Source organism: Musca autumnalis, unplaced genomic scaffold, assembly GCF_047663935.1.
Source record: "Musca autumnalis isolate F117 unplaced genomic scaffold, ASM4766393v1 scaffold_1, whole genome shotgun sequence".
NCBI lineage: Eukaryota > Metazoa > Arthropoda > Insecta > Diptera > Muscidae > Musca > Musca autumnalis.
In genome coordinates, this window is record NW_027411644.1 from 58,246,541 (window position 1) to 58,272,090 (window position 25,550).

Below are 25,550 nucleotides of genomic sequence, written 5' to 3' on the forward strand. Positions count from 1 at the left end.
ATAAATTTAATTGAATTAATTCTTCCGAACAACCATACTCTGAACCACCCTGCTGTGGACTTGCACTCTCCGAACCACCCCGCTCCGAACTTCCACCCTCCTAACCACCCCGCCCCGAACTTCCACCTTCCGATCCACCCTGCCTCGACCTTCCACCCTCCGATTCACCATGTTTCTAACTTCCTCCATCGGAACCAACCCGCATGGAACTTTCACCCTCCGATCAACCCCGATCGGAATTTCCACCCTCCCATCCACCCCGCTCCGAACTTCTACATATCGAACCACTCTGCAACGAACCACCCTGCTCCGAACTTCCACCCTTCGATTCTCCGACCCTAGGTACTCAGTTTGGGACCTTAAGACCCGACCACGCCCAATTTCTATCTCTGAAACTTCTGAGCCGATTTTCCTACAAATTTCAGGGAATGTACCGGTATAATCCTGGTGAAAATTGGCTGCATATATGTCCCCTGGTGCTTGGAGAAAATAAACTATATATTTTGTGGAATTTTGGCGGAGCGTGGTTTAAAAATTAATTCGATAGACAATGGTGGTTGTTTCTCCGACCCGAGAGACTTATTTGTGGCTTTAAGACCCGGCCATGCCCACTTTTATAAATGTGTTATATCTTCAAAACCGATTTCCATATAATGATGTAATGATGTACAGGGATGGTCCTTGGTGGAAAAATGCTATAAATTTTGTTAAATTTCGGAGGTACTGGTTATACTCTGCGTCCTATTTTTTAAATGCGCTATATATGTATGTAAAATGTACAAACCATAAGACCCGACCACTCCTACTTTCATAAATATCAATGGAAATCAATGGAAATACCAGATGGTATGCACAGCGAAGTTTTGGTCTTACTGGAAATCAAGTCTTTAAATTAGAAGGCAACATATCGATAGCTATAGCTTCATCGGGTATATAAGATATACACTGAACATTCATGTGAATGAAGGGCACATATGCAATATTAAATATAAGTTATCACCTGGAACGAATTTAAAATGGCACATAATAATTTAACAAGCAGTTCCGTTAAAAATATTTTTTAAAAATCCTTTAACTATGTGGATATTTTTAACTAATTCGCGTCCTATAAAAAATTTTTAAAATAGTCCAGACTAAAGCAAAATCCAAGTCCTTTAAAAATGTTTTCAAAAATATACGTCCTTTGAAAATTAGCTTTTAAGCATTTACGTCCCTCAAAAAATATTAAAAAAATTCAGTCCTTTTAAAAATATTAAAAAATCCACGTCTCTTAAAAAGTATTTAAAAAAATCCCAGTCAATCAAAAAATCTTTTGAAAGGAATCTACGTCTCTTAGAATATTTTTAAAGAAATCAAATAAAAAAATATTTAAAAAAAATCAACGCCTTTAAAAAATATTTAAAACAAATCCTTGTCCTTTAAGAAGTATATAAAACAATTCAACCCTTTAAAAAAAAAAATTTAAAAAATCCACGTCCTTTAAAAATATTTAATAAAATTCAACGCTTTTAAATAATATAAAAAAATCCACGACCTTTAAAAAATATTTAACAATATCAATATCAATATTTTAAAAATTTAACCCCTTTAAAAATATTTAAAAAAAATCTACGTTCTTTAAAAGATATTTAAAAAATTAACCCCTGTAAAAAGTATAAAAAAACACGTCCTTATAAAAATATTTTGAAAAATCTACGTCCATTAAAATGTATTAAAAACTCCATGTCCTTTAAAAATATTTTAAAACCCCTTTAAAAATCCTTTAACAACGTCCCTTAAACATATAAAAAAATTAAAAACACACGTTACTTAAAAAATATTTATAAACATCCCATATAGAGTATTTTTGACAAATCCTCGTCTCTTAATAAACATTTTTAAAAAATCCTCGTCTCCTTAATATTTTTATTTAAATCCACTTTTCTTAATAATTTTTTTTAAATGCAAGTCCTAAAAAATATTGAAAAGTCCACGCCCCTTAAAAAATATTCTTAAAAAAATCTATGTCACTAAAAAATAGTTTTAAAAAATTTTCTTTCATTAAAACATATTTCTAAAAAAATATTCTTAAGGAAATATTTTTAAAAACTCCACGTCGCACAGAGGGGAAACATAGGCCTAAAGTTGCTCAAAACTCAAAATATGAAAATCGTTTTTTTATGAAAAAAATGTTGATAAACGGCAACCAGACTCTTTTCTACATTTGCTATAACCATCCTCGACTTTGTAAGATTAACCAATCCAATGCAGCAGTCGATTGAACTCAGCCATACTGAAAACAAAAAGCAAATTTTCGAAAACTAAGAAATTAGGTGGACATTAAAATGACACTATTTCCGCGAAAATTTATATTTTTCAAGATTTATTGTTTTTGAACAGTCTCAGAACAAGATTAGCATTTAAAATTTTCAGATTTATTTTACATCTTTGATCTTTAATGATGGTGATACATATCCTCTTTATAACAATTTTTTATGATAATTTTTAAGATAACTACAATTTCAATAGTGAAAAAGTCTATTTCCCCGTCGTTTCCCGACCATAGTTTCTTCTAATGTTTTACGCGCTTGAGTTTTAAATATCAGATTCAGTCATAAAAAATTGCGCATATTTGCGCCATTCCGAAAAAAATCTAATTTTTCTCAACTAAAATATGAAATATTTTTATATGGAATTGCAAGATTTATTCACACTAAATTTTGTTCCGCCTTATAACCGGGACTCTTATTTATCAGACTAAACCAACACCTATCAAATATGTCTGCATTATTCAGAAATATTCACGGCTTTTCCCATGTGAATTGAGAAAAATTTAATTCAAGTAAGTTTAAAAAAATAAAATTTGGAATGAAATATATGTATATGGGACTATAAATACATCTGTACCGATTTGTTTGAAAATTGACTCAATGTTTTTTAGGCTAGTTCAGGTTGCATGTGTCAAATTTCAGTGATTTTGGTGCATTTTTATCTCATATCAGATGCGAATATATATGGAAGCTGCATCCAAATCTGGACCGATTTTCATTATTTTCTATAGGATTAGTCCTTGTACAGAAGATATGCTTTGTGCAAAATTTTATATCAATCCGACTATAAATGAGCTTTCTAGGGCTTTTGATCAAATTTTAACACAAATTTCCCCTCTGTGCGTCGCCTGAAAAATATTTTAAATAGTAAACGATTCTTAAAAAATTATTTAAAAATGCACATAAAAAATATTTTTACAAAATCCAATTCCCTTAAAAATATTTTTAAAAATCCACGTGGCATAAAAAAGTTTAAAAAATCCAAGTCCCTTAAAAAACATAGTTAAAAAATTCACGCCTATAAAAAATATGTTAAATGTGTGCGTTCCTTTAAAAAAATATGTTTAAAAATACCACCTCACTTAAAGTTGATGTTTTAAATTGATATTGTTTGACATTAGCTCATGGCACGATCAAATTTTTCTATGTGCAAGGTGTAATCTAATCTCTATTACATTTTTATTACAATAACTACATCCTCATTCCTTCCATTTTCCAAAAACCAATTACATAATATCATAACATTTTAATTTACTAATATCTTCCTTACTTCCTTCCTTACGCTCATTCGCATTAAATATTCTTTTGGGAAAATATGTTATTGTCGTAAATTTTAATGCCAAGCAACATTTTCCAATTTATACCACATAAATTTTGTTATATTGTCTCACACCTAGCCGACAGACGGAACAACTACAAATTCCGTCACACACACACACTGGCAAACATCTCATACACTCTCACACCACTATAGCACAACAAAAAGTATTATCACACTATTAAAAAACGTTTCCTCCATAATATTTTTTATTTCCTCATAAAATTAATAGGGCCACTAATGATATTTACTACCACAATGGCTGCCAGCAGCAGCATCAGTCGCAGCTGTTGTGACAGCAGAGAGGAACAAGAGAGAGAGGAATTTTAAAGGCAGAGACTTCGTTTAAATCTTGTCATAAAGGAAAACTTATTACCGTGTTACCACACATAGATACATACGTATGTACATAGTATGTATGTAATAAGTGTCACACACATTCTCCCACTCCATGTTTTTTCCAAAACAAAAAATTAAATAACTGCTTCCCTTCTTCACACAAAATATCCTAGAAGAAAACTTACCGCATCTCTAACAATCCTTTGACGACGGGATGTCAAAACATAACCAATTCGTAGATAAACATACAGCATTACAGCCAGTGGTATAAAAAATGAACCCATTGCCGAAAATACCACATATCCTTTATTTTGATTGTAACGACATACGGTGTTGCCATCCACTCGTCGACCGGGTTCATACCTGTAAGTGGAGAAATAAAAATAAAGAGAGAAAAAAATGATGAGTTAATGGAAATGTCTAAAGTATGGTATGAAAATCCAATTTACAAAAATACAAAAGTTGATTTATGAGTAAAATTTATCAATGAAGTTGTTTCCTTGCTTGTGATTTGGCAATTTCTAAAATAATGATGAAATGTCCCGACAAAAGTATTTCTAAAATATGTTCGAGCTGTCATCTGCCTTTTGATCATGACATAAAAACATCATTTACACTACGTCCTTTAAAAATATTAAAAAAAGTCTAAGTTCTTTAAAAAATAAATAAAACACGTCCTTTAAAAAATAAAAAAAAATCCACGTCATTTAAAAAAATAAAAAAAATCCACGTCATTTAAATTTTTTTAAAAAATCCACGCTCATTAAAAAATATTTGCAAAAAATCCACGTCCTTTAAAAAATTTAAAAAAATCCACGTCCTTTAGAAAATGTGAAAAAAGCAATTCCTTTAAAAAATTAAAAAAAACACGTAATTTAATTTTTTTTTTAAATCCACACCCTTTAAAAAATAATTGTAAAATATCAAAGTCTTTTAAAAAAATTAAAAAAATTAAAAAATCCACATATAAAAATCACGTCCTATAAAAAAATTAAAAAAATACAAGTCATTTAAAATTTTTTTAAAAAAATACACGTCATTTAAAAATTTTTTAAAAAAATTCACTCCCTTTAAAAAATATTTGTAAAAAATCCACGTCCTTTAAACAATTTTAAAAAAATCCACGTCCTTTAAAAAATATTTGACAAAAATCCACGTCCTTTAAAAAATATTTTAAAAATATCCACGTTCTTTATAGAGTACTAAAACAAATCCAAGTCCCTTATAACATTTGTAAAAAATCCATGTCCTTTATAAAATATTTGTAAAAAAGTCCACGCCCTTAAAAAAATATATATAAAAAACACGTCCTTTAAAAATATATAAAAAACACGTCCTTTAAAAAATTAAAAAAAAATCCACGTCATTTAAAAAATTTAAAAAAAAAATCCACGTCATTTAAATTTTTTTTTAAAAATCCACGCCCTTTTAAATATATTTTGTAAAAAATCCACGTCCTTTAAAAACATTTAAAAAACAATCCACGCCCTTTAAAATATATAAAAAACACGTCATTTAGAAAAAAAAAATCCACGTCATTTAAAAAATTTTAAAAAAATATTTTTTAAAAAATCCACGTCCTTTAAAAAAATTAAAAAAAATCCACGTCATTTAAAAATGTTTTAAAAAATCAACGCTCTTTAAAAAATATCAGTAAAAAATCCACATCCTTTTAAATAAATTTTTTTAAATTTTTTAATATAAAAAACTCGTCCTTTAAAAAAATTAAAAAAATCCACGTCATTTAAAAAATCCACGCCCCTTGAAAAAATATTTGTAAAAAATCCAATTCCTTAAAAAAATTTAAAAAAAAGCCACGTCCTTTAAAGAATATATAAAAAACACGTCCTTTAAAAAAAATTTTAAAAAAATCCACGTCATTTAAATTTTTTTTAAAAATCGACGCCCTTTAAATAGTATTTAAGAACAATCAAAAAATATTGGAAAATCTTTAAAAATATTGAAAAAATTCACGTCCTTTGAAAAATATTAAAACAAGTAGAAAAGTATCAGTCGGCTTTGCAGCCAGACATATACCCTCAGCCTATGTGAATTGAAATTTTCACCTACGGACAGATCGAATGTATTTAGAGCCTTTTCAGAATTTTGGCGACTAGTTCAAAAGTGTTGCCTAGGAGGAACTTGAAGGAACTTGGACCGACATAGTCCATTATGGAAGTGGATTTTATTCAGAACATAATATTACTGTAAACAGGACCACAACGAAAAGCAGCGCTATACATTTACCAAAGATCTTCGAACAGACCCCAAAACTGGACTTAGACACAAATGATTAACTTTTGTGGGGGTGGTACCCTAAGGTGAGGGCCGATATGGGCCGTTTTAGAAGTTAAATTAAATTTGGACACAATCCAAAGTTTGGAACAAAGTGGTTGCCCCGTTCAAGAGATATTGTGCATTCCATTTTAATGACATTTTAAATATTGGGAGGGGGAAGTACCGGAAGATGTGTACTGGTATTGCCCTTCTTCAAACTGAAACTAAGTTTGAACCAAATATGACGAAGACCAAATTTTGGACCAAATCGGTTGATTGTGCACGCTAGCCACTACACAAGGTTTTTTACACCTTTCGGGCTGTTTTCTCAAAAAGTCTGGTCTAGCCTCTAAACAACTTTTACAGTCGTAATTGAGGCAGCGAATGCAAGTTGCTTCAACAAAAATCAAAGTAATTCGAGAGCAGGTCTTAAAGTGAACTTATCCGAAATTTTGAATGGGAGGTACCCGAATGAGTGGACAAACATAGTCCATATTCGAACCTGATCTATATCAAACTTTTGTGGGGGAGGTAACGGAAGGATTGGACCGATATAACCCATCTTCGAACCTAAACTGAGTTTGGACAAAATATTACGAAAGCCAAATTTTGGACCGAGTTATCTTGCGCTCCAGCCATACAGGCAGACAGGCGGACGGACATGGCTTAGTTAACTCCAAATTGTCTTAAACGGATTTCGTCCAAACATACTTGGGGTCTAAACCATTATTTCGATGAGGCCATCTCGTTAGCATAAATTCTGAGGGTATACAAATCCACGTCCTTTAAAAAATATCGAAACATATTTTGATTAACTTTTTTATTTTTTATTAAATTTTTATAATACAATTTTATTTAACATTATTATTAATTATATTGTAATATTTTTACGATTGAATATATGTATTACTTTACTTGGAATCCTGCACTATAGTTTATAAGAATCAATATTGTTGTGCAGGAATCAATTAACACAAAAAGTAAACAAAACAAGTAAGCAAAGGCTATAGTCGAACGGGCCGACAATGTGATACCCTACACCAGAACCTGTAGGAATTAACTTTGTGCAACTGCCTTGCACGCTGAATGTCCGGGTTCGATTCCCATCAAATTGTCTACGGTGGCAAAATACCCCTTAGTCACATATCAATAACATAATATGAATCCAGTGATATAAGAGAAGCCTCCCTTGTCTTTACTGGGATGTTTGTTGAAAGTATATAAATTATACATTTCTAAATAATATTCGAAAATTTTGAAATTCACACTGATTAGACCTTCCTGCTACATCTTCAAATTTTCTTTGAATATCAGGTTCCCTTTCTGGAATACACTTGAAATAAATAAACATATTTGGTATATTTGATAATTGGGAAAATTGCGAGTTTATTGAAGATCTATCGTCCAAAAACTGTGCACTTGTACCTCACATATGCTTCGAATATAGTTCATTGTGGGCATATATTGTGATATCAAAAATATATTTTATACCGGTAGAAATAACTTACAATGAATAGAAATTCAAAAATTTTGCATGCAAACAAATTTATAAATCCCAAAATCATTCATATTCAAGTCAGCTACGCTAACGGTGATATACCTTCAGCCCCTAAAAATATATTTGTTTTGTAACACGAGTTTGCTTCAAAATACGTGGAATCTGTAGGTATCGTAATATGGCTATACCAAATCAATTTTAGTAAGCTAAATTCTGAGTTTTGGAAATATTTGAGAATTATTTTTCAGATTTGTAATTTTAGTTGAAGCCGGCAGGGATTTTTGGAACTTCTGGACTATAATCTCAGGAAGTATGACTTACCCCGGGAAAGGGACCAGAAAAGGGACCGTAAAAAGAACATTCTTCAAAACAAAAAAAAAAAAAGAAAATAATAATCAAATAGATCCGATACGGGTCCTCAAACTGCACTTTTTCCAAATTTTGTGTGGGGGGTACACGAAGGACGGACCGATATAGTCCATATTCCGACCTGACACATAACTGGATGAAATAATACGATGTGTAAAGTTTCGACCAATCAGAAAATCCCCTTGAGAGTTATCTTGCAGATTTGCGGCGCAAGTACAATCTGCTGAAAAAAATTCAAAACGATTCGAAAGGAGTCCTAAATTTTCATTTTCTGAATTTTTTGTGGAAGGTACCCTAAGGACCGATATAGTCTTATCCGATCTATATCTGGAAGGAATTATAATATATGGAAAATTTGGAGCAAATCGATTGCTCACTTCGCCAGTTATCTATCGTTCACACAATTTTTCGAAAACAATTTTGAACTTTTTTGGGGGAGGTGTGGACCGACATAGCCTACATTCGAACTTAAACAAAGTTTGGGCAAAATATTACGTTGTATAAAATTTGGTTCTAATCGGTAGATCCGTTCGAGAGTTATCGTGCGCACTAGCCAGTTAGACATTAAGAGAGACAGATGAGCGGACAGGGCTAAATAGACTTCAAATTGTCTGAAACGAGTTTCCTCCAAATATACTTGGGGTCTAAAACCAATATTTCGATGAGACACATCTTTGGTCGTATTTTGTTTGTATCCCCTTTACCCTAAATCCTGAGGTATAAAATAGGTGGCGAGGCGACCCCATGCTGCAATATTTGCATTAAAATCCAATTTGACAACTGAACTGAAAATTTCTTTGTCATGATAGAGACAATTTGTAGCATGGGAGGAAATTGTGGTTCTCTACACAAAACACATTATATATCAGGCAGTAGGTGCGTTATCAAGCAGACACATTATTGCAATTTGCATCAGGGAAAAGGTCAGTAACTATTATTCCATATATAGGCTACTTTGCAGGGTATATGCTCTCCAGGAATGAAAATATGGACCAAAAATAAAATTTGTATATTTCTCATACGAAAGTAATGGTGTATGTCAACCGCTAAATAATATAAGATCATCATGCAAAATTATAGGCATTTTCTTCAACCTAAACTCTTACCTCATGCAAAATTTCGTGACTATTGAACTATAATTGCGACCCCTAGCGGGTTTATGATTACACTACAAACAAAAAACTGGATATATTAGGCTGTAACTCTGTTATCTGATCACGTACATCGACATAATTAACATCAATTGAAAGGTCAAGAGATCATCTTCCAAATATAACTCACGAGTGGAAAATGTGTCTTTCAGGAACAAAGATACATGATGTTTATTAAAAAAGTTTAAAAATTTTACACAAAAGTTGTGGTCCATTTAACCCTCTAAATATTATCTTATCGCCATCTCAAATTGCAAACTTCTTCTTTGTCATATACTCTTACATTATTTAAAATTTCGAGGCGATCGGACTATTATTGCGACCTACAGAGCAGCTACAAAATCGGATAAATATTATGTTTTTGGTCCATTTCACCCGCTAAATATTTCACGATCATCACCAATTAAAATAGCTATCTATTCTGATGTGAAACTGACCTCCATACCAAATTTCGTGACGATCGGTCCATAATTGCGGCCTGGAGTTTGATTACAATTTATAATGGACAGACGGACACATGGACGGCGGTGTTACATGAATTTTTCCCAAAACAAACTTATAATACCCTTTCCACATAGTGGTGTAGGGAAAAAATCCCCGTCTTTTAAAAAAATATTTAAAAAATTCAACGCTTTTAAAAATATTTAAAAAAAATCCTCGTCCTTTAAGAAGTATTTAAAGAAATTCAACCCTTGTAGAAATATTTTAAAAAATCCACGTCCTTTAAAAAATATTTAAAATTTAAAAAAATATCAACCCCTTCAGAAAAAACTTAAAAAAAAACCTCGTCCTTTAAAAAATATTTTAAAAATTCAACCCATTTAAAAATATTTAAAGAAATGTACGTTCTTTAAAAGATATTTAATAAATTAACACCTGTAAAAAGTATAAAAAACACGTCCTTTAAAAAATATAAAAAAAAATCCTTTAAATGTATTAAAAAACTCCATGTCATTTAAAGTATTTTCAAAACCCTTTAACATTTAAAAAAACACGTCTTTCAAAAAATATTTTTAAAAAATGTCAGTTAAAAAATATTTTCAAAAAATCAACGTCAGTTAAAAAATATTATCGAAAAATCAACGTCCCTTACAAATATTTTTAAAAAATCCACGTACCTTAAAAATACTTGGAAACCTGCACTATAAATCTAAGTCCTTTAAAATGTATTTAAAAATCCATGTCTTTTAAAAACCCACGTCCTTCAAAAAGATTTTTAAAAAATCCACGTCCTTCAAAAAATATTTTTATACAAAATATTCTCAAAAATCAACGTCCCTCAAAAAATGTTTTGAAAAAATTAACATCCCTTAAAAATTGTTATATAAAAACCAGAGTCGCTTAAACTATTTTTTAAAAATCCACCTCCCTTAGAAAATATTAATCAATCAATTCCTTAAGTCTGACATCCATCTTTTACACTACATGAAAATCCATTGCAATTTTCTTGCAAATATGTTCCTAAAAAATATTATAGTGTTACTATTTTTCTTTGTTCATGTTTCCCATTACCTTTTTCAACATTGTAACAACAAATTCAATTTGATTTTTACAATCAAAAAATCAACATTTTATATGTATTTTCTAATCATTTCCCCCCATCATTTCCCGAAGGCAATTGAAGCATAACTTTTCGGCATACTTGCTTGCACGCTTTTCAATAATATTACATTGTACATACATATGTATGTATGTTGAAGAATAAATGCTGAATGTGCGATTTCTTCTCCTCAACTATTACTGAAAATATTATTTGACTTTCATTGAAAAGTCAACAGAGAGGGAGAAAACACACGTGTAAAATGATATGGTTGAACTATATAGCGATTGTACCCTATAACATTTATTAGTTTATGTTTCAATCTACCAAAACGGTTTACAAAAATTCTTTTGAGGTTATATTTGATTCTCAGCAGACGTTTGTCCTCGCCACATACTTAAGAGGCTATTACCGAACGTTTGTGGTACATTCTAATTCGCTATTCCCAGGATCAATGTATATAAAGTCCGTGAGGAAGATACCAAGGAACTGTCCTGACCGGCCTTAACATGGCAAAGCCCAGGATTTATCTTGGTCCCTCTCTCATCTCAAGTGGACACTGACCTCCCCGTGGTGTCACCTGGGGTAGCTGCCTTTAACACCCGTTAAAGGTAGTGAGCTAAAATGTGCCGCGCGTTCACCCATAAGAACGTTAAAAACTTGGGTTTGGGCGTCGGGGTATTAACCCTCCCCCAGAAAAAACAGCATACTATGAAAAAACGAAAGAAAAGAAAAACAAACCACTGTAAAGTTAACGAACCCCGCAAACATTTTAAGGACCATGATGTGCGAATCTGGACCTGTAATGTTCGCACACTTTATAGAGAAGGTGCAGTTTACGCATTGGTAGATGTACTTGAAAAGTACAAGGCCGACATTACTGCCATACAGGAAATACGATGGATTGGGAAAGGCGTCACAACAACACCTAAAGGTGACGCACTGTATTATAGTTGCCATGACACAAAGCGGATTTGTAGTTGGTCGGAGGTTAAAACATCTGGTCTCCAGCTTCACCCCAGTGAATGAAAGACTCGCTGCAATTCGATTAAAAGCAAAATTCTTCAACATCAGCTTTATTTGCGCTCATGCTCCCACTGAAGACAAGGACGAACAGACCAAAGATATTTTTTACAAGCGCTTAGAAGAAACTTGTGACCGTTGCCCTGCCCATGACATTAAAATCATTCTAGGCGATTTTAATGCCAAAATTGGAAAGGAGATTATCTATGGCCCAACAGTCGGGAAATTTAGTCTCCACAGCGAAACATCTGACAATGGTATGAGGCTGATAGACTTTGCAGCTGCAAGAAACCTGGTAGTTAGCAGTACCAGATTTAATCATCTCGATATCCATAAGGGCACCTGGCTGTCGACAGATCAAAGAACAAGAAATCAAATTTATCACGTTGTGATAGATGGAAGACATGCATCGAGCGTCTTGTATGTACGATCGTTCCGAGGTGCAAACATAGACTCGGACCACTACCTTGTTGCATCAAAGGTACATACGTACCAGATTAAACGTAGCAAACAAAGTGCGAACAGACACAACACGGAAGTTGGGCATCGGTAAGCTGCAATCACAACAGCATATTCCACTCAACTGGCCCAATTGTTTAATCATAGCACGCCTCTTCCCGATAACATATCAGGACAATGGCAAAACATTGCCCACTCCATGCAAACAGCCGCAAAATCAGTACTTGGATACCAGAGACCTCCACCAAGGAATCCATGGTATGACCAGGAGTGTCGTGCTGCTACCGAAGAGAAAAATGCGGCATATAGGGCTACTTTACAATCAATAGCAATGCGTAGCGCACGAGAGAGGTATCGGAAGAAAAGGAGAGATGAGAAACGACTTTTCCGCAGGAAAAAGAGAGAGATGGAAAAGCGGGAGTGTGAACAAATCGGGATGTACAGGAGTCAGAATGAAGTCCAAAAATTCTACCAAAGAGTGAAACATCAAACTGATGGCTTTGGCACTGGCACATCCTCCTATAGAGATCAGCAAGGTAATTTGGTAACTGATACAGATAGTGTGCTAAGCATATGGAAAGAGCATTTTTCCAAACTGCTGGTATACAATAGTAGCGAAGTTGACGAAGATACCACAGATCCAATCCCAGAAGATGGTATTGAATTTATACCGCCCAGCCAAGATGAGGTAAAGACAGCAATAAACCGGCTGAAGAATAATAAGGCACCAGGAGCTGATGGCCTACCAGCCGAGCTGTTCAAAAACCGGAGGCGACACGCTGATAAGGTGTATGCATCAGCTACTTAGCTCCATCTGGCAGGAAGAACGCGTACCCGACGATTGGAACCTAAGCATCCTGTATCCCGTCAATAAGAAAGCAGATAAGACTTTATGCTCCAACTATAGGGGCATAATAAGTCTTCTCCCAATCGCCTACAAGATAGTGTCAGGGTTATTGTGCGAACGACTAAAGCCCATGGTCAACGAAATAATTAGACCTTATTAATGCGGCTTTAGAACTGGCAAGTCCACCATCGACCAGATATTTACCCTGCGGCAAATCCTGGAGAAGACCCAAGAGATGCAGATCGGCACCTACCACCTTTTTGTCGATTATAAAGCAGCCTTCGACTGCCCGCTACGTTCAAAAGGTATTCCAAGTCTGAATTTGATATCCCCGCAAAGCTCATTCGGCTTTGAAAAATGACTCTAACTGACACAAGATCTTCAGTTAAAATAGGAAAGAACCTCTCCGAAGACGTTCTGGCGGTAAACGTCGAGAAGACCAAGTTGTTGGTGTCGACGCGCAATTCGTCAATTGAGCTCGGACCAACTATTGAAGATGGTTCCTATAATTTTGAGGTAGTAAAAGACTTCGTATACCTCGGCACCGCCGTAAACACAACAAACGACATCAGCTTTGAAATAAAAAGAAGAATTTATTGGCCAACAGATGCTACTTTGGCTTTAGTAAGCACTTTAAAAACAAAGCCACAACTCGTCAAACAAAAATAACGCTTTAGAAAACACTGATACTACCCGTGCTAATGTATGGTTCCGAAGCCTCGGTACTTGCGCAAGCAGATAAGGCAGTGCTTGGCGTGTTCGAGAGAAAAATTCTTCGAAAGATCTAAGGCCCAATCTGCGTTAACGGTGAATATCAGCTGTACAACGACATCAGTGTAGATAAACGTATCGAGATGCAGCGATTGTGCTGGCTAGGCCATATCATAAGAATGAGCGATGATGAACCCGCTAAAACGACGTATAAATACAGGTCGCATGGCGGTGCACGCAGAATTGACAGGCCAAAGAATAGATGGCGCAAACAAGTGGATGAAGAGATGACAATGCGCGGTATTCCAGAAAGCGAAGCACTAAACAGAAAGAATTGAAGATATTTTCTTAGTTCGGTCTATGGAACAAATGTTCTGTAATGGTCCAGCTAAGTAAGTAAGTAACCATGAAAATATCAGTATCAATTTTGCTGAAAAAAAAACATATAAATATTTTCTAATTTTTTTGATGAAAAATTGTTCCTTCGTTTTTCGTGTTGATGCATGTAGGTAATAGAAAACTTGGTTCTAGGTGAAAAAAGTCAAAAGAAGAAAAATTCTACACAAAAGTTCACTATGAGTTTCAGAATAAACCATATATCTAGGTATACTATTTTCTTGTTTTAATTTTGGACTGTTAATTTTACATAATTCAATAGTGGATCAAAATCTAACAAAATCCTTCACTTTTTGGGGATACTGTTAAAAAAAGAAATGTTCTAAATCAAATTTCACTATGAGTCTCGGACTAAAAGAAATCTGTAACCATAACATATAACATTCTTAGCAGCCCTTGTTTTTGATATTGGGTTTTGGCCATATTTTAAAATTTTTATCCAGATTGCATTGTGATTTGACACTATAAATATCTTATTGATGGTTTTTCATTACAAATTTATACAGAAGATGTTGTGCGCTCCATTTAAACAGCCTTTGAAATATGTGTGATGAATACATATTTTTAAAAAATATTGAAAACCCAGATTCGACTTCATAAATTTGCTTATTTGTAGTACTTTTAACTTAAATTACGTAATTAGGATTAGCCATTGGTTGCTTATATTGTATATGAAAATACGTAAACACCCCTCAAGCGGTTCACGTATTTTCACATACAAAACAAAAATATTCCCCATACCCTCCTCTGTAAAGTTGCCAAAGGCACTATATACCTAATATGCAAGGATTCCAAGATATAATAACTCGAATGTTTCGAAAAAAAACTTTAAATAGGCGGAACTTGCCCCGCCTACTTTGGTTACTTTGCGATGTAAACTTTAAAAACGCCGATACACGTGTCTCATATTTTTAGCTCTACTTTCATAATCTACTCGGTTTTTCCCATCATTTTGACAAAATAAAATTGAATTTTGTTGCACAGTAAAATCAATTATTTGTGAGGACGCCAATCAAGAACAAGAAATCTATGCTTCGTGCAGAAAAAGGAGTTCTTCAGAGAGGGATAACATCTCCTCCATATGGAATAGATATCGTTACATATGCGTTAAATTGCACGATTTTGGCGTCGGGACCCATCGGAGTACATCCTAGCTGAATTACGTAAGATGTCCCTATTGACCAGATTAATAACAACTCCAGAAGCCTTGCGGTTACTGTCATATTTTAAAAACTGGAGATGAAACCCGGCCAAGATAAAACATAAACGAACACACGATGTGCTTGTGTGTTCGTTTCTGCTATAACAACATAAAATTAGACAACAAAATGTTTGCAAAGCGAAGGATTTCGTAATAAATCGGGTTTTAATTAAAAACCACTAGAAGTAAAAAAGTTGGGTCACAGACGTTAAGTTCAGACTTCATGAGGTAATATCCGACTACGGAATGAGGCTGATCTATTTTTCAGCGACAAAAACAGGTAGTCAGCAGCACTAGGTTCGAAAACGTCGACATACAAAAGGTCACGTTGATATCCCCAGATGGAAAAACCAGCAAAAAGATCGATCGTATTTTGATAGATGGATGACACGCTTCCAGTGTGTTAGATGCCCGATCTATTCTAGGAGCGAACATCGATTCGAACCACTCGCCTTAATGTTGCGGCAAAAGTGCGATTTGAAACAGAACTGAACATAGATGTCGAGAGACTGCAAACACAATCGATAGCGCAAGTCTACTCCGCTCAACTTACGCACATGCTAGAAGACAACACTCCTTGTCCCGAAAATTAGGAGACGCAGTTGTAAAGAATAGCACATTCTCTCAAATCTATACTTGGATATCAACAAGAAAAAAGTATCAGTCGGCTTTGCCGACAAAGATATACCCTCAGCCTCAGAGGTATTGGATTACATTAGATAGGACCAGTGTTCCAGGAAGCATGGACTTGTCCACGGCTAACATAATATCTCTGTAAACAGGACCACAACTAACAGCATCGGCATACATTTCCAAAGGATCTTCAAACAGACCATAAACTGCATTTAGACACAAATGTTTAACTTTTGAGGGGGAGGTACCCTAAGGAGAGGACCAATATGGGCCATTTTAGGAGTTAAATTAAATTTGGACAAAATATTAGAAGATCCAAAGTTTGAACGAAATTGGTTGCCCCGTTGAAGAGTTTTCCGAACATTTTTGAACTTTTATGGGGGAGGTACCTGAAGGAGTGAACCGATATGACCTATCTTCAAACTTAAATGAATGAGAGTTATCAGGCGCTCCAACCACTACACACGGTGTCATAGGGGGGTTTTTGCATCTTTCAGACTATTTTCTCAGGAAGTATGGACTTGCCCCTGATGAAACTTGTACCGTAATATTGGGGGGGGGGGCGAATACAACAAAAATCAAAACGATTCGAGAGCAGGCCCCAAACTGAACTATTCCGAAATTTTGTATGGGAGGTACCCGAAGGAGTGAACCAATTGAGTCCATATTGGAACCTCATCTAAGTCTGGTAGAAGTTTTACGATGTGCGAAGTGTGGCCCGAATCGGTTACTTCCTTCAAGAGTTATCGTGCGCACAAATTTTCCGAACATTTTCGAATTTTTGTGGAGGAGGTACCGGAAGGAACTTAAACTAAGTTTGAACAAAGTTTGATCCGTTCGAGAGTTATCGATCTCTCCAGACGGACGGACATGGCTTAATCGACTCCAAATTGTCTGAAACGGATTTCGTCCAAACATACTTGGGGTCTAAAACCATTATTTCGATGAGGCACCATTGTGGTTGTATCAAAGTGTATATACCCTCTTTAGCCTCAAACGGAGGGAATAATTAAAAAACTACTCCTGCGGATTCCATAAAACACATATAACTCATGTAAGAATTCATTTTACCCACCCGTTTTGGTGGATCTTAATCGTCGCCCTTTGACCAAACATAGTTTAAGTTCGGAGATAGGTCATATCGGAGACAGGCCTTCCTCCCCCACAAAAGTTCAAAAATATTCGCTAAAATGGTGCGCACGATTCCTATATTTTACAGCCTCGAATTATGCCCGAATATTAACTACATCCGACCACTCCTCCACAAAGGACTCGTCTGGAATCGTTTTTAAATTTGTGTTGGGTTCGGGGGCAATTCCATACTTCTTGTGAAATTGACAGTATTGTGTTGGCTTATTTTCTTTACATCCGAGGCTGAGGGTATATCTTTGTCGGAACAGCTGATTGCAACTTTCGTACTTGTTTTCAATATTTTGTATTTTTGTGGTTTATTTACACTCATATTTTAACGCAAAAAAACTCAACAATTTAACTTTGATCCTGAATTCCAGACCGAATTTGATTCAACGGAGAGCAGAGTGTGCTAATAAATATGTCTAACCCTATAAAATTTAAAGAGCTTTGACCAGGAAAAAACTTTTCTGAACCACTGAGCGTCGTATAAACAACGAACTGTACCCTCCGAGATTGATATAGTAAGCAAAACAATAACTGAAGTCGGTAGGTACCAATATTTGATCCCTTGTACGGCCTTCTATTTGAACATGTCTTCGATAGCTTTGTGATTGTCGTTATGTTGTCTCTGGTAACCTCTACTTCATAACAGAGATCGTTATTGTAGTGTTTACTGCTCATCAGAGCACCCATCTTCTCGATCTTTGGAAGGTATTTGAAGCGGTTTCGGTTTATGTGGCTTTATTGTTCTGAATTGTGTAATGGTTATGGTTATGAATTTTTGAAATTTTTTCTCAAAAATTATTTCCTTTAGTGAGAATGATCGAACTTTTGCCTATTAATGACTAAAATAACTTTTATTCACATAAATATTGGAAAAGGTCCTGCACAAACCACTTTTAATTTTTACGATATATGAAATAATGTTATATATAATACAAAATGATATATATATGTAATAATACGACCATAAAATAGTGAGAAACTAACGGTTATGTCATTTCGGTTATGTCGTGTGCCCATATACCTTGTTTTCAGTTAAATATAAAAAATAAATAAAAACTTTAAAAGCTTTTTTTGCGGAAGCTTTTTTTATCGAATCACTTTATAATTAAGATTTGATGTAATCTTATGTAGAAACTCATCACACTATGATACAGGGATATCAAGTTGTAAAAAAGTCATAACCCTAGTGGACATACCGCTTTCAATAGAAAGTTACAGACAAATATTTTTTGTGGCCTGTCAATCTAAAAGTTTTCTACAACCATAAATTTTACCACTTAAATATCGAGAAAGGTATTTTATAGTCGACTCTGTCATATAAAAACTTTTTAAACTTAAATTTGTTATATTTTCACTTCAATAAATTGTTCAACCTTACACCCAACATCTGGATATTTATATGAAATTATTATTATTATTTTAGAAGTATGAAGGTATGTGTGTTAGAATAATAAATGCAGACATTGCAAAAAATTTCAATTGTTTTCTTTTTCCTCACTCGAGCACAGAAAAGAAAATAATGTTTTTCAACAAGAAAATGTGCAAACATTTGTTAGCCACAATTGTGGGAACATTACTAGACAAATATACATTTAGGCGATTTTTCATATTTTTTTCTAAACATATAAAATATGTATGTAAGCAAGTATTTCGTTTTTTTTTTATTATTTGATTCATGAACTTACCAACCCAAATATGGTGGACAGGTGATGGATAAGGATGTCACCCAAACAATAAATATCATTAGTAGGGCCAAACGTTTTGTACGACGATTTTTCGAATATGTCAGTGGTTGGGTAACTGCCAAATATCTGGAAAATGTAATAAAGAAAAGCAAACAACAGCAGCATGAAAAGAGATTAAATAAACAACACACAATAGAAGAAGAAGAAGTAGAAAAAGTAAATCTAAAATTAAATGTAATTATCACAGACCACAACAAAGAATGAACGAAAAAGTCATTAAAATTAAAGTCAACCTTAAGCTAATTTATGTGCAATGACGATGATTGTTTTTCTTAGTTATTTTATTGTTATAGAATTAGAAGAACCAAGTCATTAGAAGTGGATTAAGGATTTATTTGTGGCAATTATCTGAGGATATTGAGACTGACTAATGTGAAATTCGACTAATCTATAAAAATAAAAATCAAATGTCGTTCGTTGGTAATGGCATCAGTTGAAAACGGCTGGACCGATTTGGATAATTTTTTTTTTTTGAAATGTTCGCCATATGGGCTTAAATCTAGTTTAGTAAATTTTTTTTCCATAGGTAGATATTTTTACGCTGATTACGGGAATGTAAAATTTTCTTGGGGGACGGACCCGGTTACCCGGTTATTCGACCCGAAAGTCCGGGTACCCGGTACCCGATAGACCCGGTTCTACTGAACCGATTCTTACAAAATGGGTATCGTTGGAAAGCTTATGAAACTACCTATCCAACAAGTGGTCATATGATGGGGTTACCTCCAGGGGTTCAGAAGTTATAACCAAAATACCTCTTTTTGGACCCGGGTTTTTCCATAAAACCCTCAAAAAGTCGAAAAAGGGCCCATTATGGGTGCTCAATTAATTTACGTAATTTTATAGCTCATACTTCAACCTTTCCAAAATGGTGCCATTTGTTATAATACCTTCACTGGGTCCAGAGATATTGACCTTAGAATGAGAGAAAAATTTAAAATTTAGAAGAAAATGTTGTTCCCATTCCCTAGATTTGAACCTGTCCATAGGAGAAAGTCTTAAATCCCCGGCCGAAGGCCGGCTACTTAGAGAAAATTTATAATTTAAAAGAAAATGTTGTTCCCATTCCCTAGATTTGAACCTGTCCATAGGAGAAAGTCTTAAATCCCCGGCCGAAGGCCGGCTACTTAGAGAAAATTTATAATTTAAAAGAAAATGTTGTTCCCATTCCCTAGATTTGAACCTGTCCATAGGAGAAAGTCTTAAATCCCCGGCCGAAGGCCGGCTACTTAGAAAAAAATTTACTTAAAAAAAGTGATGAATTTAGAAAAACTCTGGACCCAGTGAAGGTATTATAACAAATGGCACCATTTTGGAAAGGTTGAAGTATGAGCTATAAAATTACGTGAATTAATTGAGCACCCATAATGGGCCCTTTTTCGACTTTTTGAGGGTTTTATGGAAAAACCCGGGTCCAAAAAGAGGTATTTTGGTTATAACTTCTGAACCCCTGGAGGTAACCCCATCATATGACCACTTGTTGGATAGGTAGTTTCATAAGCTTTCCAACGATACCCATTTTGTAAGAATCGGTTCAGTGGAACCGGGTCTATCGGGTACCGGGTACCCGGACTTTCGGGTCGAATAACCGGGTAACCGGGTCCGTCCCCCAAGAAAATTTTATATTCCCGTAATCAGCGTAAAAATACCTACCTCTGGAAAAAATTTCAAAAAAATCGGAGAGTTTTTACTAAACTAGATTTGTTCCGCCATATGCATATATGCAAAGTTAATTTGAAAATTTGACCAAACCCACTTTACGCCCACTTTTTTCAATTTTCATTTTTAATCTTTTCTACAAAAAACTACTGAACAGATTTTCCTGAAATTGTCAGAGAATGTTCAGCGATGGCCCCCGGTGAAAATAGGCTATATATTTTGTTGAATCTCGGAAGGGGCGGGGTAGTTCCCCAATTTTTATACACTCAGCCTTTGGGCTAGAAAGGGTATATACACTTTCATACGGGCAAAATGTGCCTCATCGAAATAATGGTTTTAGACCCCAAGTATGTTTGGACAAAATGTGTTTCAGACAATTTGGAGTCGATTTAGCAATGTCCGTCCGTCTGTCTGTTGGTTTGGCTGGATGGTGCGCACGATAACTCTCAAACGGATGAGCCAATTTGGACCAAAATTTGACTATCGTAATATTTTGTACAAACTTAGTTTAAGTCTTCTCCTTCAGGTACCTCCCCAACAAAAGTTCGAAATTGTTCGGAAAATTTGCACGCACGATAACTCTTGAAGGGAGTAACCGATTTGGTCCATACTTTGCACATCGTGAAATGTGTACCAGACTTAGATAAGGTTTCAATATGGACTCAATCGGTCCACTCCTTCGGGTACCTCCCACACAAAATTTCGGAAAAGTTCAGTTTAGGACCTGCTCTCGAATCGCTTTGATTTTTGTTGTAGCAACTTATATTCACTGCCCCCATATGACGCTACAAGTTTCATCAGGGGCAAGTCCTTACTTCCTGAGAAAATAGCCTGAAAGGTGCAAAAAACCCCTATGACACCGTGTGTAGTGGTTGGAGGGTAAGATAACTCTCGAACGGATCTGCCGTTTCGGTTCAAAATGTGGCCTTCGTAATATTTTGTGCAAACTTAGTTTAAGTTCGAAGATAAGCCATATCGGTCCACTCCTTCAGGTACCTCCCCCACAAAAGTTCAAAAATGTTCGGAAAAATTGTGCGTACGATAACTCTTGATGGGAGTGACAGATTTGGTCCACTCATCCTAATATATCTTCCAGTCATAGGACAGGTTCGAATATGGACTATATTTGTCCACTCCCTCGGGTACCTCCCACACACATTTTTGGATTAATTCACTTTAAGACCTGCTCTCGGATCACTTTGATTTTTGTTGAAGCAACTTGCATTCGCTGCCTCAATTACGACAGGAAAAGTTTTTTCAAGGGCAAGTCCATACTTCTTGATAAAAAAGTCCGAAGGGTGTAAAAACCCCCTATGGCACCATATATAGTGACTGGAGAGCTCGAACCGAATACTGCGTTCGTCCACACTTTGGATATTGTAATATTTCTTCGAATATTAGATGAAATTCGAAGGTGGAAGGAGTGGACCTTCCGATACCTCCCCCACAAAATTTCGAAAATATTCGCTAAAATGGTATTAATACTAAATATTGTCGGCAGCCCCTGATGAAACATGTACCGTTGTATGGGGGGCAGTAAATACAAGTTGTTACAACAAAAACCAAAGCGATTAGAGAGCAGGTCATAAACTGAACATTTCCGAAATTTTGTGTGGGAGGTACCCGAAGGAGTGGACCAATTGGGTCCATATTGGAACCTCATCTATGTCTGGTAGAAATTTCACAAAGTGCAAAGTATGGACCGAATCGGTTACTCCCTTCAATAGTTATCGTGCGCACAGTTGAAGACCGATATAATCCATCTTCGAACTAAACTAAGTTTGGACAAAATATAACGTAAGGCAAATTTTAGACCGAATCGGTTCGAATCGGTTCGAGAGTTATCGTGCGCTCCAGCCAGACAGACGGACGGGCATGGCTAAATCAACTTCAAATTGTCTGAAACAAATTTCGTCCAAACATACTTGGGGTCTAAAACCATTATCTCGCTGAAGCATATTTTACCCGTATGAAAGTGTATAAAACCTCGTTAGCATAAATGCTGAGGGTATAAAAAACCCCATATCTTGATGAATAAAAATCAAATGCCGTCATAACCCAATTTAGGTTTTTATGGAGAGAAATTTTACCACATCTACTTTTTTCAATTTCCAATTTAAATTTTTGCTAAAAAACTACTGAACCAATTTTCCTAAAATTGTCAGGGAATGTACAGGGATGGCCCCCGAAAATAGGCCACATTATTTAGTGAATTCGAAATAATCTACGATCCATTGTATAACAATATAGGTAACATAATTTGTAATTTCGGACACCCATCTCTAGTATTATCTGTAAGTTAACCTTTCAAATCTAAGCCCCATGTCAAGAGTATGACATGAAAGACAAAAACAACATTTGTTTATTTTCATTTGTACGTTTTAAATACTTTTAAAATCGTTTTGAAAATTAATCGTTTTGGACATATATGGCGATTCGGAAGAAGACCGCAGACTTGCAAACTTGTGAACAGACGCTTCTCCTTCAAAACCATTATGTATGTACAGAATTTTCGGTCTCAAGCTTAAGTATTTACTTCATTTAAATTCTAAATGTAACCGACATACACATATGTACATATGTTTATTTACAATTAGGTATACAATATATGCAATCATTTTTGACAATGATATGATTGCACAAGGTTACCTCTTTTTATTGTACCATGTATACAATCTAGGTACTTCTTTGGAACCTAAATACGCATAAAATTCCATTAAATTTGCAGCAAAAGCTCAAGGTTTGCCGTTGTTATGTATATTTTATAAATTTTGGAGGAGGTGGCGTAACTTCCCCACGCCTTTCTTTAAAACGCTATATGTATAAGCCAAACTTATGATTATATCGGTTTCAGCATACATGTTGGGAGGCAATAAAGGTTGTGTGTACCTTTGGTACATATTTGATATATCGTATTAATTGTGCATTAGTATAAACAAATGAAAATATAAAAAATGATTTTATCGTTGAAACATCGTAATAATTAATTTTGATACATAAAAGTTGTGTTCAGAACCTGCAAAATATAACGAGGGACACTAAAAAACCTTCTGGCCTAGGCAACTCGCAGTGTCGCCAGGTGTCATTTGACATTTTTTTTGTTTGAAAAGTTTGACAGTTTTTATCCTAAGCGTACTCATGTCAGTTTGACATATGATCATGTGTTGGGTTCTTTACAGTGACTTGAAAAAATTACTTTGCGAAAAATTTGGAATTTACTTGTGAACATTTTCGTCCGAAAATTTTCACAACTTCGACGTGGATAATCACGGAAAGAGTGCATCGATCAAACTAAATCTTTGTATGCCGATAAAGGGCCATCCTATAGGACTATGAAAAACTGGTTCAATGAATCCAATCGTGGCGGACACTCGCTAAAAAACGAAGGTCGTGAAGGACGTCCAAAAACGGCCGTTGTACCAGAAAAAAATTAAGCCGTGAGTGAACGGATAACCCAAGATCGCCATGTTAAATACCGTCAGATAGAGACGTCCTTGGGTATTTATTCCACCAACTAACATTCGATATTGCATGAAAACCTGGCCGCAAAAATGGATTTTTCTCGCTAGATTCAGCAAAATTGGTCAATCGCTCAAAAAAGGATCTTATGGATTAGTGCAAAGAAATTGTGCATAAAAACAATCGCGGAGCTTCAAACGGCATTTATAAGATCATTACAGATGACGAACCTTGGATCTGTGCTTAGAAGCCCGAAACAATACAGGAATCGACCGTTTGGGTCTCCGAAAGCGAGCCAAATCCAACCAGAGTTATTCATGGAAATAGGCCTTCGAAGCAAATGTTCGCCTGTCTCTCGGCAATACTGACCGTGTGGCGACTTGAAAAATAAGGGACGGTAAATTCTGAGCATTACACTACAATTTTTTGGCCTGAAGTCTCCTGAGAAATTCGAAAAACGAACAAGGGAAGACGAATTGTTCTGCATCATGACAATGCGAGCTCTCACACATCGATTCACACCAACGCCTGTTTGACCGGAAAAACGTGGAATTGATGGGTCATACGCCATACAGCCTCGATTTGGGATCCAATGACTTCATTTGATTGCAGCAAATCAAGAAAAAAAGGCGTGGTCAGCGATTTTCGTAGCCAGAAGATGTTGTAAAAGCGTTCAAAAACCATGTTTTGGAGGTGTCTCAATCAAGCCACTGTAAACAACCCAACATATGTCAAATTGATCTGAGTACGCATAGAATTAAAACTGTCAAACTTTCCAAAAAAATGTCAAATGACACCTGGCGACACTGCGAGTTGCCTAGGCCACAAGGATTTTTAGTGCCCCTCGTACGACTTGCAGTAGTTTTCCCATTTGGTGCTACAAATAGGTTCCCGTACTCCGAAATCTAGCAAGACTTGCACTTCTCTTTAAACAGAAATAGCGCTGAGTAACACCTCTTCTGCAATAAAAATTTGGCCTAGTAGAAACTAGCAGCATGTTATTGGTATCTGAATACACTGATACGTTGATTTTGACATTTCTGCTGGAGTTTTTGCAATTTCCGTCATTTTTCCTTCACCATAATGTGGAGGGTCATTCCGTTTGTAACACATCTAAATATTCATCAGAGACCCTATAAATATATATTCTTGATCAGGGTAAAATTCTAAGTCCATATAACCATGTCCGTCTGTCCGTCCGTCCGTCTGTTGAAATCAAGATACAGCTCGCAATTTTTAAGATAGAGCTTTGTAATTTGGTATAGAAGTTTCTATTACTCCTAGAATGGTTGGTATTGCAAATGGGCTATATCGGTCCACGTTTTGATATAGCCACCATAGAATGCTACCACCCGAATTTCGGTATTTTTAAGGTATTAGCCTCATTATCACTTCGAAATGGCTGAAATTTGGTACTAAGTCTTCGTTGGGGGTATAAAACTTTCCCCCAGAAATTTGTCGATATAGGTCCACGCC

At 35.2% G+C, this 25,550-nt stretch overlaps 1 protein-coding gene across 4 annotated transcripts in view; it reads right to left on the reverse strand.

The window, feature by feature from the left end:
* TyrRII (Tyramine receptor II) overlaps positions 1–25,550 on the reverse strand; it is a 148,511-nt gene that overhangs the window by 9,588 nt on the left and 113,373 nt on the right. For all 4 annotated transcript variants that reach the window (XM_073975420.1, XM_073975426.1, XM_073975414.1 and 1 more), the window contains 2 exons: positions 18,897–19,022; positions 4,152–4,329 (listed from right to left, as the gene is read on the reverse strand). In XM_073975420.1, coding sequence (XP_073831521.1) covers positions 4,152–4,329; positions 18,897–19,022 — 304 coding nt within the window. The remainder of the gene's footprint in view (positions 1–4,151; positions 4,330–18,896; positions 19,023–25,550) is intronic.